The 16,125-nt window shown below is 32.1% G+C and overlaps 4 protein-coding genes across 5 annotated transcripts; 2 read left to right on the top strand and 2 right to left on the bottom strand.

Moving 5' to 3' along the window:
- Window positions 1-1,835: 1,835 nt before the first annotated feature.
- Window positions 1,836-6,587, bottom strand: LOC130896621 (ubiquilin-1-like). Its single transcript, XM_057804822.1, has 3 exons — window positions 6,414-6,587; window positions 4,161-5,059; window positions 1,836-2,840 (listed from the first exon to the last, which is right to left on the bottom strand). Exons 2-3 carry the CDS (start codon window positions 4,991-4,993, stop codon window positions 1,946-1,948), a joined length of 1,728 nt encoding a protein of 575 aa, XP_057660805.1. The 5' UTR covers window positions 4,994-5,059; window positions 6,414-6,587; the 3' UTR covers window positions 1,836-1,945.
- Window positions 6,588-6,701: 114 nt separating this feature from the next.
- Window positions 6,702-7,771, top strand: LOC130896635 (uncharacterized). Its single transcript, XM_057804841.1, has 4 exons — window positions 6,702-6,859; window positions 6,914-7,035; window positions 7,095-7,218; window positions 7,273-7,771. Exons 1-4 carry the CDS (start codon window positions 6,787-6,789, stop codon window positions 7,398-7,400), a joined length of 447 nt encoding a protein of 148 aa, XP_057660824.1. The 5' UTR covers window positions 6,702-6,786; the 3' UTR covers window positions 7,401-7,771.
- Window positions 7,772-9,260: 1,489 nt separating this feature from the next.
- On the top strand, window positions 9,261-10,348 carry LOC130896612 (uncharacterized). Its single transcript, XM_057804810.1, has 3 exons — window positions 9,261-9,467; window positions 9,810-9,986; window positions 10,042-10,348. The coding sequence occupies exons 1-3, from the start codon at window positions 9,388-9,390 to the stop codon at window positions 10,262-10,264; spliced, it is 480 nt and encodes a 159-aa protein (XP_057660793.1). The 5' UTR covers window positions 9,261-9,387; the 3' UTR covers window positions 10,265-10,348.
- A 3,118-nt stretch (window positions 10,349-13,466) lies between these two features.
- Window positions 13,467-15,649, bottom strand: LOC130896611 (facilitated trehalose transporter Tret1-2 homolog). Of its 2 annotated transcripts, XM_057804809.1 has the most exons (3): window positions 15,127-15,433; window positions 14,113-15,036; window positions 13,467-13,983 (listed from the first exon to the last, which is right to left on the bottom strand). In XM_057804809.1, exons 1-3 carry the CDS (start codon window positions 15,335-15,337, stop codon window positions 13,691-13,693), a joined length of 1,428 nt encoding a protein of 475 aa, XP_057660792.1. In that variant the 5' UTR covers window positions 15,338-15,433; the 3' UTR covers window positions 13,467-13,690. The 2 variants fall into 2 exon arrangements, with proteins under 2 accessions (XP_057660792.1, XP_057660791.1); XM_057804808.1 differs by having other exon boundaries at window positions 13,467-15,036; window positions 15,127-15,649.
- Window positions 15,650-16,125: the final 476 nt, after the last annotated feature.

Raw genomic sequence — 16,125 nt, 5'->3', positions numbered from 1 at the left:
TGTATTGTAATCTTTTTTATCGGCCGGGTTGACGATGACATCGCGTGCGAAAATTACAGTATCATAGCAACGGGGACTATCACAACGCCGGTAACTAGGAACGCCTTTTTTCCCGGTCGAGTTCTTTCATTTTTAATGTCTCCAGCTCATCATTTATTTACCGCCGGAATGATTATTGGTTGGAAGTCGACCGGGATATTGACAACTTTAGGCCGACACTTTGTTAAAAGGCCACATTCGAGAAGTTTTTCCAGTTCCGAATGACGGTTTTCTATAGGTAAAAAATTATCGGTTGCACACGCAACACTAGGATTTAATATTTAACCTAAAATTTTCTTCTTTCACTCTTTTGTAGTATTCTAATTGTATATACAGGGTACAACAAATGACAGATGACGCTATAAGTGTCATTAACATTTAAATATGACACTAGAACTTCGTCACCATTTTTTTATTTGATATTTTTTCGTATACAGGGTGTATGCTGAAGGACAATTCATTATTGACGTCAAAAAGTCGTTAACGTGTATCTTTGCTGTGATTCGTCGGATTTGAGTGAAATAAACGGCACTAGAATGTATACGTAACATATACAGGGGCACGCGAAGAATATCCTGGGTGATGAAGAAGAAAATTTATGTAAATGGGCCATTAAGGTACTAGAATTTCATACAAAATTATACACAATTTTTATCTCAAGGTCAAGGTTAAATATTTTTAAAATTTCAAGAAGCTTCGTAAATTGAATGATTCATCAATAGAAATTTATCTTATGATGCAAATACATGGTTAACGCCCTAAATATATGAAAATTGGGTACTAGACTGAAAAACAGACAATTTTTTAATATAAAATATGTCAAATTGATGAAAGCCATTGAATTTCTGATACACTTTCCTCGAAAGTTTCATTAATGAATACAAATAATTTAATATATTAAACATGGTAGGGAGTGTCAGTTATTTTTTTTTTTTTAAATAAGCAATAACAACCCTTAACGTCTTTGTAAATATACATTGTATAGTTTTTGTTTGTATGCATCGTCAAACAAATGTATTGGATTTTTACCGTGCTTCGAAAGATACGTCACGCTTTTCCAATTACTAAAAAACTAGGATAACGATTTTCCAATCAATTTTTTCAAAATTTATTGTCACATTTATTTTAAAATATTTCTACAAAAGTTTGAGGGTTACTACTAAATAAAAACACGTTATATACAAAGCGTCCAATGTTCAAATTAATTCTAAATAGTATGTTATGCTGACGAGACCTAAAAACACTGAAACTTGTCTAGACCAGAAAACCAACTTAATAATTTTATTAACACACTTAATTTATATTTTTTTCTTATCGGAAAGTTTTATACGAGGGCTAATACCATAATCCAAAATGTTTAAAAGTTGTCAGAATCATCAGGGAAGCATAAAACACAATTTTTGGATTCGATAGACGATCAAAAAGATCCAAAATGTTGCACGGTTGTCAAAGGTAGACATATCAAAACAATAATTACATAAATACACGCAAATATCGTTGTCAGAATCATCAGGGCAGCATAAAACTTAATTTTTGTATATGTTTGAAACAATTTTTTCGGAAATCGATCTTTTAGACCTCGATTTTTAATGAATCGATTCGAATCGATTTAAAAATCGCCATTCAAACAGCACTCTTACGAGTGCGTTCACCATTAGAAACGTCAGAATGATGACAATGTCAGATTTGACATAATCACGTCAGCGTTGCAGTGTTGCCATATACTAAAACCTCGTATGTTAATAATTATCGATAACTATGGGTTAGTTATGATGAAAAACAAAATGAAACGAACATTTCGAATGTTTTAAAGATTTATTAATAATAATTTAAGTGAAATAACACATTTTAAACGCCAAATCACGAATTATATTGTCAATATATTTAATCCTAGATTAATAATAGTCTAGCTCATCGAAGACAACTGCCCTTGCGACAATAATTTCTCGACGGCGGCATTTACATCTCCGAACGTCGAAATCAACGCCTGCAGATTAATTTCTCTATTAACGAATCCCATTGCCGCCAACTGTTCCAATTGCGCTTGGTACCTCTGTTCAGGCGGCATACTGTTATCGGTATTAGCCGCCATATTGGACACCATTCTACTCATAAATTCCGAAAAAGCGTCTCTCGGAGTACCGGTCGGGGGGTTACTCGGTGTAGTTTCCGTTTGATTGTTTGTATTTAGGGGTTGAGGGGCTGGGGGCGGGAAAGTATGGATCAAATTGGGAGCTACTTGTCTTAAATTTTCCATCCCTTGTTGGATTTGGAGGATGGCGTCTAACGCTTGGGAATTCGTCATGAGATTATGAACTTCGGGGTTTTGTAATTGTTGCACCAACTGCGGCATCATGTTCCTCATTTGTTCTTGAAGCGCGGGGTTATCGGAGATCAGGGGATTCTGAGCTAGGAGAGTATTCGCTATATTCGGATCGGCGTTGAGGGCTTCCAACACCGATTGGGTGTAAGGTGCTTGAAGCATATTTTGTATCAAACTCGGATTTTCAGACATCTGTTGGAGTAGACTGGCCAGAGGCGGTGGGTTCAAAACGCCGCGACCTGGATTTGTTTGGGCGCTCGCTTGAAATTGAGCGGCCAATGACGGCAACATGGATTCTTGTATATTCGAGAATAAATTCGGGATAGGGTTAGTTAGGGGAGGGGGAGATGACGGTTCTAAACCCATGGCGCGTTCGTGACTTCTCATTAATTCTTGTAGCATCGAAGGATTTCGTGCTAATTCGGCCGTTTGTCGTAACAGCTCGGGATTATTGAGAGTTTGATTTATTTCCGGATACCTTCAAAAAAATCCTAAATTAAATAGCGACCCCGTTAAATTCTCGATATTGTTCTGTTTGCCAATTGTTGCAAACGAAACATTTCAAAGTAAAATTATTTAAAAAAAAATCGTCATTCGACCCCAAAATAGAACGCTGGAACTGCATCCGAGGTACAATTCTCAAAATTCCAATATTTTATCGAAATCATCCTCGTAAACAACGAATTTTCGTTAGTTGTTACTAATATCGGTCGTCAAGAACGCGACGCGTCGGCAACCGAGCCCGTTTTTGAAAATTTCTGGTACATCTTCCACACTGTTGAACGATTTAATAGCGGCAAGTTCGGAAATCACAATCAAAACATTTACGGTAACATTTCTAAACGGAGAGTTCAACTTCAAGGTCAATCCGATCACAAAATGGAGCGCTGGAACTGCATCAGAGGTACAATTCTCAAAATTCCAATATTTTATCGAAATCATCCTCGTAAACAACGAATTTTCGTTAGTTGTTACTAATATCGGTCGTCAAGAACGCAGCGCGTCGACAACAGAGCCCGTTTTCAAGAATTTCTGGTACGTCTTCCACACTGTTGAACGATTTATTAGCGGCAAGTTCGGAAATCACGATCAACGCATTTACGGTAAAATTTTTAAACGGAGAGTTCAATTTCAAGGTTCATCCGACCACAAAATGGAGCGCTGGAACTGCATCAGAGGTACAATTCGAAAAATTCCAATCTTTTATTGAAATCAACCTCGTAAAGTTACAGATAACGGTCGATAAGAACGCGGCGCGTCGGCAACCGAGCCCGTTTTTGAGAATTTCTGGTACGACTTCCACACTGTTGAACGATTTAGTAACGGCAAGTTCGGAAATTGTTTTGATGTCATTAGGCAAGTTGTGAAGTGTTTAAACAGCGCTCGTATGAGTGCAGGACATTCACAGATGACGTAGTCTGCAGTTTCGTTCTTCTCCACGGATCAACGGCACTCTGGATCGTCCGTGATGCCCATGGTGTGAATATGGCGTCTTAGATGACAGTTTCCGGTCGCTAGTCGGATTTTGCTCTTGTTTGGTGCGAGCCCCAACCACATAGTTAAGTGATTCTAAGTGTCCCTTAGATACTTGAAATTCCATTAACGTATCGAATTACTTTTATTTTATATTGATGTCACTCTAACGACCATAAATATCCATTTCTATAATTTGCTTTTGTATACTGAGTTATTCGAAACAGTTTGACGATCTTTGAAACTAAATGAAATATTACAAGAGATAAATAAAAAAAAAATTAGGTACGAATTGGCAAACAGACAAACCTTCTTATCAACTTACCTTTGAATTAAGTCCTGCATCTGCGGATTCCTCATTAATAAAGTCCTCATAACATCCGGATTACTCATCAATTGATTCACCAACGGATTATCCAAAAGATTTCTCAACATATTAGGATTCGACAATAATTCGCTCTGCATTTGGTTTTGCAGTTCCATGAAAGTATTCGCCCCTAAACCCAATTGTCCAAGACCGGCCAAACCGCCCAAACTACCTAGTTGAAAAGGGGTGGCTGCTATATCAGCCGGTCGTCTATTAGCTGCGGTTTCGGATAGTCTCGGCGCAGCTCTGATAACTAGATGAACGGTTAATCCTTCTTTGATATTATGTTGAAGTAAATTATCTTCATCTTGCATAATTTTCCCGGCGAAAATCAAACAAAGTTGATCTGGTTCGGCGTTGAATTTCGGAGCTATCAAAGCTTTTAGATCTTTAACTCCTGCGTTTTCGTCTACGTTGAAAGTTTCTTTTTCTTGGGGTGTTTTTATATGGATGTTTATCATTTTAGGCGGCGGTTTCGGTGGTTCCACCTCTTTAGGTGGTTCCGGTTCAACTGGATTCGATTGTTCTTCAACCGCTGCCGCTGCGGCGGCGGCAGCCGCGGCCGCCGCCACCACGGCAGCACTATCGACTATATTACTTTCTTGTTCACCAACTTCCGATGTTTGTTGTGGAGGATCCAACTGTTCCGGAGGACTTTTTACTGTTTCAGCTTCCGGTGGTATTTCGGGAGAAATGTCCTCCGACGTTTCCATGTGTATCGGAGGGACTTGCGGGGTATTGAGAGATACGTCGGGGATAACATCGTGATTATCTGGTACCTCGTCGGCCATATTCGTAATTTTATTTTAATGTAGGCTACTTTAAAATCGGCACAGTCACTGTCATCCGTAATGTCCCTGAAAAGGACGGAATTAAATTATTCGATTTTCATATATAAACAATTACGATATAACCGAAATGACAAAATGACAGTGTCAAATAACGAATTTAGAGTAGCTACTACAAAAAAAAACCGAAAGTACACGAGTTCCATACAAAATTTCATCCTTCAGAATTTTTTTCATTCGAACGCGCATTTTTTCTGATGACAATTTGTTTTATTGGATCCAACGATGAAAATATGACAATTTATAACTCACTAGTCACTTGTAAACCACTTCAAATTTCTAAAATACTCGTTCAATGACTCACAATCGCATAAAATAAAATTTACGTAAATAATAATAGTGAAAAATATGAGTATTTGTTTTTACTTAATCTTAAAATATCCACTTTATCATCAATTTCAATTATAATCGTTCTAAAGCTGGATTAATGACGATTCACTGACAATATTCGTACAAAAATTGCACTAAATATCGAAAATTTCCTCGACAATTATTTTATAGTTTATAAACGACATAAGATAAAGCGTTAATATATTAATAAAATTGTTATAAAATTAAATTTTATTCGAAAACCATAGTTTCAAGTTTTTTAAAACTTTCTTGATGTTAGTTTAGGATCTCACGGTATATATTAACCTCAATTAAATATAAATTCTTATCAAAACTATTCTAGATATGAAACAAGCACGATAATAGATATTATTAACAAAAAATGCCTGAAAAATCATACTTTGAAAAAAAATATTTAGATCATATTAATATTTCCGACTAAAATGTATTGTTTATAATAATAAACTACCTTATTACAAGTAAAAATTGATAAAACAAAAACATCAAAATAGAAATAACCAAATAACTTATTGAAAACCAAACAAGCAAAAACCTTTGTTATTAGAATAATAAGTATAAACTTGACATATTCGTAGTCCAAATATATTGATTACATTAAACCACCAGGCAATAATGGCACAATATTTTTTTTAATAATATTTGATATAATTTAAGAATATTTGTATCAAACAGAAGTTGCTAGGGAACGTTTATATTGAAACCATCATACTGATAGACACGAATTTTAATACAATCTAAATCTATGCGAATTGAGGTTATAATATGCAAGGCAGCGTTGTTCTGAAAACAATTAAACGCAATAAAAATAAAACAATAAAACCTTCATAATACGATGTACTTATATCAAATGATGAATTTTAATATTTGAAACGTGATTAAAGTGAAGCTTGGGTAGTGGACAAACTTGCTTTATACAACGCGGGAGAAATACCGGTAATGATCGTTTCTTTGTACAAATTATATTTAAAACATAATTAACTGTTATAATAAAAAAACTAAAACTATTACATACCTGTTTATATATTAAAATCGATCAAAATGCGAACTTGTACACATAAAATTTGAAAGATTCCAATAAATCACAATGGCGTCAACCTAAAGGAAGCTGCTGAAATTTTCAACTACCCTCATCGCTACTATTTCTACGCATGTCATGAACGTTTAGCTTCGCGGTATTTCGATTAGTAACACAACTGAATACTCGACATTTTTATTATTATCTACTCGAATGACTCGTTTGACTAACTATAATTTTGTTCGTAGAACAGCTACGATCAGAACCAGAAACGATTGTTTTTAAATACTCTAGCGCAGTCTATGTTCTATTAGAACAACTAATAATTTCAAGTTGTTCAAAATAGAAGGAAGTGAATAAATTTGAAATAATGGATCAAGATTCCTCGAAATTGGAAGATATATCACAATACGTAAAAAATTTGGAATTAGAAAATAAAAACGGTAATAAAATATTTTGGGTATAAAAGAAGTATGGTAATAAATATACCTTTTCAGAAAATTTAAAGTTAATCAAGCTGAATAACGATTTAAAGAAAGAAGAGGCAAAAAAAATTGAATTCGAATTAAAAATTGAAGAATTGAAACAAAACATAGATTTCTATACCAGTCAAGCAATGGTAAATATTGATACAAATTTTATTTAGAGGTTAGGATTTTTTAAGTTATATTTAAATAGAATTTTAGTAAACGATTAAACTACGGGAAAAAAATGTATTCACAGTTTGAATTAGCTACCGAATGTTCCAAAAGATTTATCAGTCTATATAATTCACCATCATCAGATTATTCAATGGAAAGACGTATGTAGTATTCACAATTTTGAAAATGAAAATTATTTCGAATAAACTTTTTAGGAGACGTGTTTAACTTTGATATTAGCGATTTTTCCAATGAAATTGAACAACTCTATCGGAAAATACAAGAAAATGTCACTATAATTAACGATCTTTTAAATGATCTAATGGATTACAAAGAAACTTAGTTTTTTGTATTTATTGATGTTTTGTAATTCAGTTCTGGTATAATAAAAAACATTTTGTGTTGAGAAATCATTTATTTAAAAAGTATACCTAACACGTAAACCTCAATCTGTGAAAAAATCAACCAAAGGACTTATTGATGACTTTACAAAGGTTTTAATGTTAATCCACTTTAAAAATATTTGTTATTCGTTATTTACATAGACGATTCAAAACCTTCTAAAATGCGGTGATAATTCAATCAAACTTAATATTCACGAATATCTTTCTCAAATTCCTAATCTACGTAAATTTAAAACTTCTTTGTAGCTATAATAATTAACTCACCACTACATAGGTTATCAACATTATTCTCTCAGGTATGATAACATATATCCTTTAGTATAAATCAGAAATATTACTAAAAAAGTGCCACAAGTGCTTGATAAGATAGTGCGAATGTTTATTAAAAAAAACTCCAACAAATATACTTGATTCTCCTTCTTTTTTTTAAATTATTGTGGTCTTGTCTTATTAATAATCTACAGTCAAAAAACGTTCTTTTTAAGAGCTATAGTTAACTTAACGAAAAGAAGAAGAGAAATAAATTTTATTCCGAAATTTAACTAAACGATTCTAGTACTTTCCTATTCTTAAAGACAGGAAGTCTCAATACAAACCTGTATATAAATCGTCAACATGTTGACAATGGTCTTGTTTTATAAAGGACTTACAGTTTCATAATATTTTATTTCTTAAAGATATAAATATAGAATTGACGTGTATATATTGAAGAAAATATTATATAAGGGTTTGATTTAGTAGAAAACTGATTGATCAAATTTTATTTATTAAAAATATTCTATATATCATATATATGTAATCAATTATGAAGCAATTTGGTTTTTTCTAACAAATTTTCAAGATGCGATTCCAGTGTTGTTATTTCTTGAAGTTTGGCTTCCGCTAATTTTTCGTATTTATCGCAATTTTTTTGAAATTCTTTTAAATCATTTTTAAGGGAATCGTTTAATTCTTGCAAATCTGCTAATTGTTCTTGTAAATTGTGCACTTTTAATATTAAGGAATGTTTAGATTCGCCTCCAACTTCTTCCGGATACCCATCTAAAGAAGCTATTTTATTTTTATAACCATTTAATTCTTCGGCTATCTCTTTGTTGTTCCTATCTACAAGTCGGTGCATAGTTTTGGCTTCTTTCAGTTTCATTTGAGACATTTTTATGACTTCTGGTAGAGGCATCATTTCTTGAAGCTTTTCTTGCAATTGCATTTTTACTTTTTGAATCTGAGAACTAATATTCTGATGAACGCGTTCATATTTTGGATCGATTTTCTTGTTCATTTCTCCCACTAAGAATTTCTCTATAGTTTATTTGATGAAAATATGCTGACATACTTTGACACAACCGTGTCATATGGTTACATGAAGCAAAATACGTTACTAAATATAATATAGTTTACCAGTAGGTGCTATTTTATGAAAATAAACTATATTTCACTCTAATTTAATCCAAATAAAAGAAACGACAATGAGAAATCAATTTTTGATAAAATTATATTTGAATTTATTGTATGAGGCGCCATCTATTGGAACTTTTGTCGTTCGAATTGCAATCGCCAGCTCTGCTTCTTTTTGTAATAGACTCGTTCGTGTAAGTACGACACCAGCAATATTGATTAGATGTATAATACGTAATTGTTTTAAATAGGGTACGTTTTTTGCTTTAATTAACTCAATCAACTATAGTAATTCCATCGTTTTTCGATTTAATTTAAATTATTTATCAGAAAAAAGTGCACGATGAGATTACATTCAAATGAACGCACCTATTGACGAAACTGTTTTTAAACGTCAATTGTCAGAAACTTTTGTTGTAGTAACGTATTTTTGATTGTTTTTATTAACATCTCATAGGTTTGTTTATATGTTTTAAATGTTAATATTTTACATGAGAATCAATAACTGTGTGGAATAATAAAATCTACAAAATGAGTGTAGTTCATTCGGATGGGAATATATATTTAGAACGTCTGCATAAGATTATAGAAGAAATCCCCTCGGGGGTCAGGTAAGAAAATGTCATTGCCCTGTTCTTTGTTAAAAATTCTTTATAACGGCTCTTCGTATTCATTTCGACACCCACGTTTATTTTCATTTAGCGGTTATAAATTGCAAGGAAATCATTTTGGAATGCTAAACTAGATCGGGATTAGTGCAACTATGTTATATTTGATTATATTGCACCAGTCCCGGCCTGATTTGGTATTTACGAATTCAGCATTCGTATCGAAAAAGTGGTAAGTAGTATTATTATGTGAAATTCTCACTTTAACATGTACTTGTACAGCGAATAAAATAATTTTAAAGAAATCAACAAATTGTTTTGTTGAGATTATATAATTTATTTCAGAGATCACGATTTTGAGACAATCCTTAAAGTACAACATTCACAAGAGTTGTTGAAAACTACTAACAATAACATCATATTTCCAGCTAATCAATGGTTAGATAATGTTTGGAAAAACTGCAATGTTTCTAAAAAGTTGGAAGAATTATCAGATGTTACTAAAAATGTAGATTCTGCTTGGTAAATAAATTATTTTGAATATTGTAATGTCGTTTTAAATCTACAATATTTGCAGGAGACCTGTTACAGGAGAAGCTGATATAAGACCATTACTTGCAAATGTATTAAGGGAAAGAAAAAAACGATTGGAGCAAGAAATTAAAAAAATTCGGGAACAATCTTTGGCTTTAAGAGAGAATTTGATGAATTGTAATTCGATATTGAATAATAATGTTGATAAGATGAAGAATTTTTATCTAAGTGGTTTTGAAAACATTGAAAATAGCATTCAAAACTAATGATTTAAACTTATTTAATTCCCTTGACAGTTTTTCAGGTGATTTTAAATTGTAAGAATTAAAATAAAGCAATTTTTTCAAAAATTTTTTTTTTAATGGAAAACAGCTTTTTAGTCCCTTCGATTACTTTTGGAGCGAAAACTGCGACGATTTGATGATTTTCAGTATCGACTCCATCGAGTGGAAGTTCTAGATGTGTCCCAAAGATGGAGTTACAAGGTCCGGAATAGCGGAGTGATTATATTTCAAAAAATAGGGACACAAATTAATGTTGATGTAAATAAAATATTGTGAAAAACTGTGATGAAAGTGAAACCTAAAGGTGAGAAATTGTTGTACGAGGTCGCCAAAGAACAACGTTGCCAGATTCCCATTCAAGTATGAAGTTTTAAGGAATTGATGATTTAAGGTTTTATTAGAGCGAGAATGAAGTCAAGTTTGAACTACATTGTCGTACTATGTCACATGAAGATTGAGGTTATGTTCGCGTTCAAAGGTATAATTAGATCACGTTGGCAGAATTTTTCATATGGAACTTGAGGTTATGTCGAAACAATTTAGAATGGCGATTAAAGAAATAAGGTTGAAGAGTATAAATCGAAGTTCAAAAGTCTTAAATCATATAAACGTGAGTATGACAACACATTTGAATGACGTTACCAGATTTTTAAAACAGGTTGAAATTTGAGTAAATATAAAGAATGAGGTCATACTTTAAATATAATATGGAAATAGAAAAATGAGGTTATGTCAATGTAAATAGGTTGATAAACTACTATGACGTAGTATCGGATGAATATATATGGTATTCACGTGAAAATGGCTTGAAAATCGACTAAATTATGTGAATTTGGGGGAAATAGAGTGAACATGGATAGAGTCGTTAGAAATATGACTAAATCGAATAAATTTGGTAGGGATTTACGGAAAAGCGAGTTATCTAGAATAACACCGAACAAATTTTGAATGAATGTGATAAAATTGGGCGTGTAATGTCAAAATCATACAAAATCGGTTGAATTCGATTGATGATGAAAACAAAATCGATCTTATTAAATCCAGCGATTATGATTAAATGTTAGGAAACGCGGGGGTATTACATCAAAGTCTTATTCAGAGAACTAGAAAAAGAAGAAGAGATCATCTGTCAAAATTTACTTATGACAAGTGTCAAGTAAACTTGACATACAAAACTCTAGAATATAAATTAGAATTTGATATTAAAATATTTAAAAATATTTCACTAAATTTTAATAAAACATATAGTTTTTTGAAATTTTTTATCCTATATTTAAAAAAAGGTAAATAATATTTCGTACAATTCTCTATATAAATATTTATAATTAAAAATATGCACATTTGGAAAAACCCTGGTATATAAACAACTTTTTAATTCTAAACGATGTCTGACTAATTTTAGTTTATAAAAAAATTTAAATTTTTATCTAAATCGATGATTTGGTTCCTATGATGGATTAATTCACCAATTACTTATCAATTTTATCTAAATATTAAGCCAGATGTGTAGAAGAATGATCAATCTAAATATCTAATGTACCAAAAATAGAATGTTCCTCAACATTTCGAATTAACCTTGTAGATACCTACATCATCCAAACGGTATTTCAATAACGTAATAAAAGTGTTTATTTTATCTGCCAGGAAGCCGCCACTAATTGCTTGATTTTGAAACAGTTACAAAACATTCCTACTGGTTTTTTGACAATAAAACAATAGATATACCACTCTTATCTACCCTTGTTTACACATTCCACACGCCTTTTGTCAAGAACGAACAAAAAAAAAACAGTTTCGAAATGTCCACAAAGTTACGAGAAAACATATAAACTCAGTTTTATTAATTCACATTTGTAACGTCAAGCCACACGAATAAAAAATAGTGCGCTTCGGAATCCGCACTGGAATTTTCATTATCAGTATCCTATGTCCATCGTCTGTTTTAACCGTCAGATTTTCAACATGTGTCGCTTTCATTCCAGTAACTATCATTTAAAATTCTAATTTCCAGAAAATAACATTCTAAGATAATATTTTATTCAATAAAAATCCATTGATATGATATTATAACTTTCGAAAATTATTTTACGTGAAGATAGTCACAGAGAGATTTTCGTAAATAGTACCATGTCGTTGGCACTCTGTGTTTGGTAAAATTTTATATATGTCAACCAATTGACGTTATGAATATGCTACAAAATGCAATATTTACAAAGGATTTACACAAAAGAAGGATTAATTATAAAAAATAATTTGATTCAAATATATAAAATATAACGAAAAACGTCTTTTAAATAAAAAAATTTCATTAACGTTTGCTGTTAACCAATTAACCAATATGTCCGCTATATCACAATGTAAAAGAAGAATATGGAGGGTATCATATAGAATAGATAATTCCCTCCATAAAACTTATATATTTTAAAAATACCTCAAACATCAATATTATAAACGATGTTTGATTTAATATATAGAGTGCATTTCATCATTAATAAATAATATGAGTTAATTTATTATATAAAAAAAAATTCAACTTGTTTATCTTAGTACGTTGTAGCGCTCTGTGTAATGTAAATAACTAACGTATGACAATGAGTTTGAATTGTTTAATTTTCAAAATTGTATAAATATTTCACGTCGTAATGTAAAGTTTAGATTACAAGTAACAAATAAATATATATGTAACCTATATTTCTCGAGTGTGATATCGACAGCTCGCGGCTATATCCTCAGGCATAGACAAAACGAAAAGTATACAAACTTTTCTGGTTAAAAGTTGGGATTTTCTGAAGTAGCGCAGCCATGATCCGCACGATACGGAATTTAATGACTGTTTCTTATCGGAAAGATTAACGACTTTTAGACAACAGATTAAGGGGGGGGGATTCTCCAATATTATTCTCAACTCTAGAATGACATATTAGCGTGCAACCTTTTGTGAATCGCTTTCCTCTTTTTTTTCTAAACGCCATATTTGCATGCCATGTCATTTGAATATAGATCGAAAGTTTTTTTTCGTTTCCAGAATATTTATGTTAATATGTTTTTATTCGGGAAAATTTGAATCTTCAAATTACGTTTTAACTTAATATATATATACAGGGTATTTTGTAAATAAACATACAATTTTTATATATAGGGTTTTAATTTGATTATTAAAAAAGAAGAAGTAATGAAACTATGATTTTTAGGTTTATAAACATTTATTTAAAAAAATTGACGTGTAAAAAAAGGAGTTTGATAAAGTGTGAAGTTTTTGATAAATTATTACGATATATTTAGATAGTTTTTGCAAACAATCTTAACTCGGGTTTGATTTTATTGGATAGACAGCCATCTATACGTCATTCTCGCAACCGTTGACACATTGACATATTTCTTCTTCGTAACTGGAGGCTCAATTTCGAATTAGAGCTGGTCTTGATTAAAGTTTCTGGTTTTCAAATACTGTTGTATTTGAAGTAGACTTTTGCCTTTCGTTTCCGGAATCACGAAATAAATAAAAATGGCGCCCAAAAAACATACACAGCTATACATCCAAACGCACCAATGTATCCCAAGAATTTCGACCATGAACGGGTAGCTGGTAGTCGTAATGAATATACAGAAACCCATCAAAGCCGTTATTATCGAAACTGCTACCGATCTTACTTCCGGTACGAATAATTCGCTCATAATAGCCATCGGTATCGGACCGAGCCCTACGGAGTACATAACGACGTTACATATAACGCAAGGTAGAGGGAGCCACTGCACGTGTTTTATCAATGGAGAATCGATATTTTGCAAATAAAAAAAGATTCCTAAGATTAATAGAGGAAATCCGGTACCTATGGCCGAGGTAAACAACATTTTTCTTCTGCCGGTTTTTTCTACGACGAAAGAGGTGAAAGTGATCGTAATTACTTTTATAGCGCCGACAATTATAGACATGTAATTACCAGAGAAACCGGCGGCGTTGAAAATAGGCGCCATAAACGCCATCACTATAGTCACCCCCGATAAATTTTGCACCAGCACGGGCCCGAGGGCTAATATCATACCGTACCTAAGGTCTCCGTCGCGTAAAATTTCTAATATACTCATTTTGGCGGATCTTTTTTTGATAGTATTCGAAATTTTGTCGTAATCTTCGATTATTTCGTCGCGCGTTTTATTATTTCGTAATTTTTTCAAAGCCCTTAAACTTTCTTCTCGATTTCCTTTTATCGAAGAATACACCGGAGATTCCGGAGCGAAGAAGAAAAATACGAGGAAATAAGCTAAAGGGGCGGCTAATAAAAGCGAATAAGATCGGACGTTGAAAAAAGAACCTAAAATGTAACTGTACAGATTACCGAAAGGTAGAAATACCCCCATCAGACAACCGTATTTAGCCCTGTTGTGATCCTCGCATATTTCCGTCAGGTAAATTGGATAAACCGTCAAAACTCCATTATAAAACATGAATAATACACATCTAAATATTATTATAAATATTACGTTTGTACTAAAAGCGACAATTACGGCCGATACAAACATTCCTAAACCAATAAATTGTAAACATCGTTTTCTCCCTATCATTTCGGATAATCTTCCTAATAAAAACGAACCGAATATCATAGTTAAAAACGGCAACCCCGCTATCAAAGATATTTCCGTGGTAGTTGCAGGTCTACCAATCGGATTTTCGTCGGTGTTATTCGATATTAGTTTTGGTACCACTGGCGATGTCCAGACGAAAGATCCAGCACCTACTATCACAGACATTGTACCTTAAATCGAAATAAATATTAACCAAATCAACCGTCGAATTAAAGTGATTCGTAAAAACCATAGATAAATAAATTAAATTCTATACTAACCTGTCAAAACTACGAAATATAAAAACAGAGTATCCTTTTTTCGAACACAATCCGCAGGTGTTAGAATTTGTATTTCTCGCACGTGTTCATTAGAATTCGATAAATATTTAACTTCGACATTGTTCTTATCGATAATTTCACTGTTTTCCGTTGGTTTTTTATATTTTAAATTCGATACATTCATCATTTCTTCTTCGTTGCTGTTAGTCATTATTTCACGTTTATTAGTGGATTCTTTTTGGCTCTTTTAAATTTATTTACTGTTGTTTTATTGTATTTAAATGTATTCTTATCTATTATTCTATCCTATGTCAAATAAAGATTAATAATATTTAAAATAAATAAAAAAAAAGTCACGGCGTCAACTAATTTTATTAAACCTACAAGGGGTATTCCAAATTATCTCGATAATATTTCGGTTCAAATAATTGAACAAAATATCGATCATTCTTGTGAAAAATAGTGAAATTATATAATTTTGAATATTCTAATTCGTTTGTATACCGCAACTCACAACAAAAATAACATTTTACAACACTTATGACTGGTATGTAAATAATGTTATCAGTAAAAGACCGATTATTTTATCTCCTTTATATAGTCTGGTTGAAAATGAAATTGGGTCATAAATTTTCCGATTTCGGTTCGCTATGATTCACCATGACCTCATTTGACGTAAATCACAATTGAATATATTAGGTACGTTCCATGTAACATACCAAAAATCCATTTCAACCCACTCGGTAACTCGTAGTCAAAATTTATAAGCGGAACGCATATTTTATTTTGACAATATAACATCTGATTGCAAACCATCGAACTATAGTAATAGCGGAACGCTCACTAGAACTGTCGAATCGAACCGAGTAAGATAAAAAAACTCAAGGTATCCGTACCTTTGTTTATCTAGCCATATCCGAATGTTTTAACTCAATTGATACAATCTAACTTTATTATTAAATTTTTTTACATACATTCTCATACTTTAAATTAGATTTA

This window comes from Diorhabda carinulata, chromosome 7 (genome assembly GCF_026250575.1).
Source record: "Diorhabda carinulata isolate Delta chromosome 7, icDioCari1.1, whole genome shotgun sequence".
Taxonomy (NCBI): domain Eukaryota; kingdom Metazoa; phylum Arthropoda; class Insecta; order Coleoptera; family Chrysomelidae; genus Diorhabda; species Diorhabda carinulata.
The sequence above is the reverse complement of the archived record's forward strand: the minus strand, read 5'-3'. Positions and strand labels throughout refer to the sequence as shown.

What these genes read in the sequence shown, in the direction of transcription:
- LOC130896611 (XM_057804808.1), bottom strand. Translation starts at nt 15,337, where the DNA reads ATGACTAACAGCAACGAAGAAGAAATGATGAATGTATCGAATTTAAAA. An exon ending in ATATTTCGTAGTTTTGACAG is followed by an intron (nt 15,037 to 15,126) that starts GTTAGTATAGAA and finishes TTTCGATTTAAG; the next exon opens with GTACAATGTCTGTGATAGTA.
- LOC130896635 (XM_057804841.1), top strand. Translation starts at nt 6,787, where the DNA reads ATGGATCAAGATTCCTCGAAATTGGAAGATATATCACAATACGTAAAA. An exon ending in GGAATTAGAAAATAAAAACG is followed by an intron (nt 6,860 to 6,913) that starts GTAATAAAATAT and finishes ATACCTTTTCAG; the next exon opens with AAAATTTAAAGTTAATCAAG. An exon ending in AGATTATTCAATGGAAAGAC is followed by an intron (nt 7,219 to 7,272) that starts GTATGTAGTATT and finishes TAAACTTTTTAG; the next exon opens with GAGACGTGTTTAACTTTGAT.
- LOC130896621 (XM_057804822.1), bottom strand. Translation starts at nt 4,993, where the DNA reads ATGGCCGACGAGGTACCAGATAATCACGATGTTATCCCCGACGTATCT. An exon ending in ATGCAGGACTTAATTCAAAG is followed by an intron (nt 2,841 to 4,160) that starts GTAAGTTGATAA and finishes ATTTTTTTGAAG; the next exon opens with GTATCCGGAAATAAATCAAA.
- LOC130896612 (XM_057804810.1), top strand. Translation starts at nt 9,388, where the DNA reads ATGAGTGTAGTTCATTCGGATGGGAATATATATTTAGAACGTCTGCAT. An exon ending in GAAATCCCCTCGGGGGTCAG is followed by an intron (nt 9,468 to 9,809) that starts GTAAGAAAATGT and finishes AATTTATTTCAG; the next exon opens with AGATCACGATTTTGAGACAA. An exon ending in AAAAATGTAGATTCTGCTTG is followed by an intron (nt 9,987 to 10,041) that starts GTAAATAAATTA and finishes CAATATTTGCAG; the next exon opens with GAGACCTGTTACAGGAGAAG.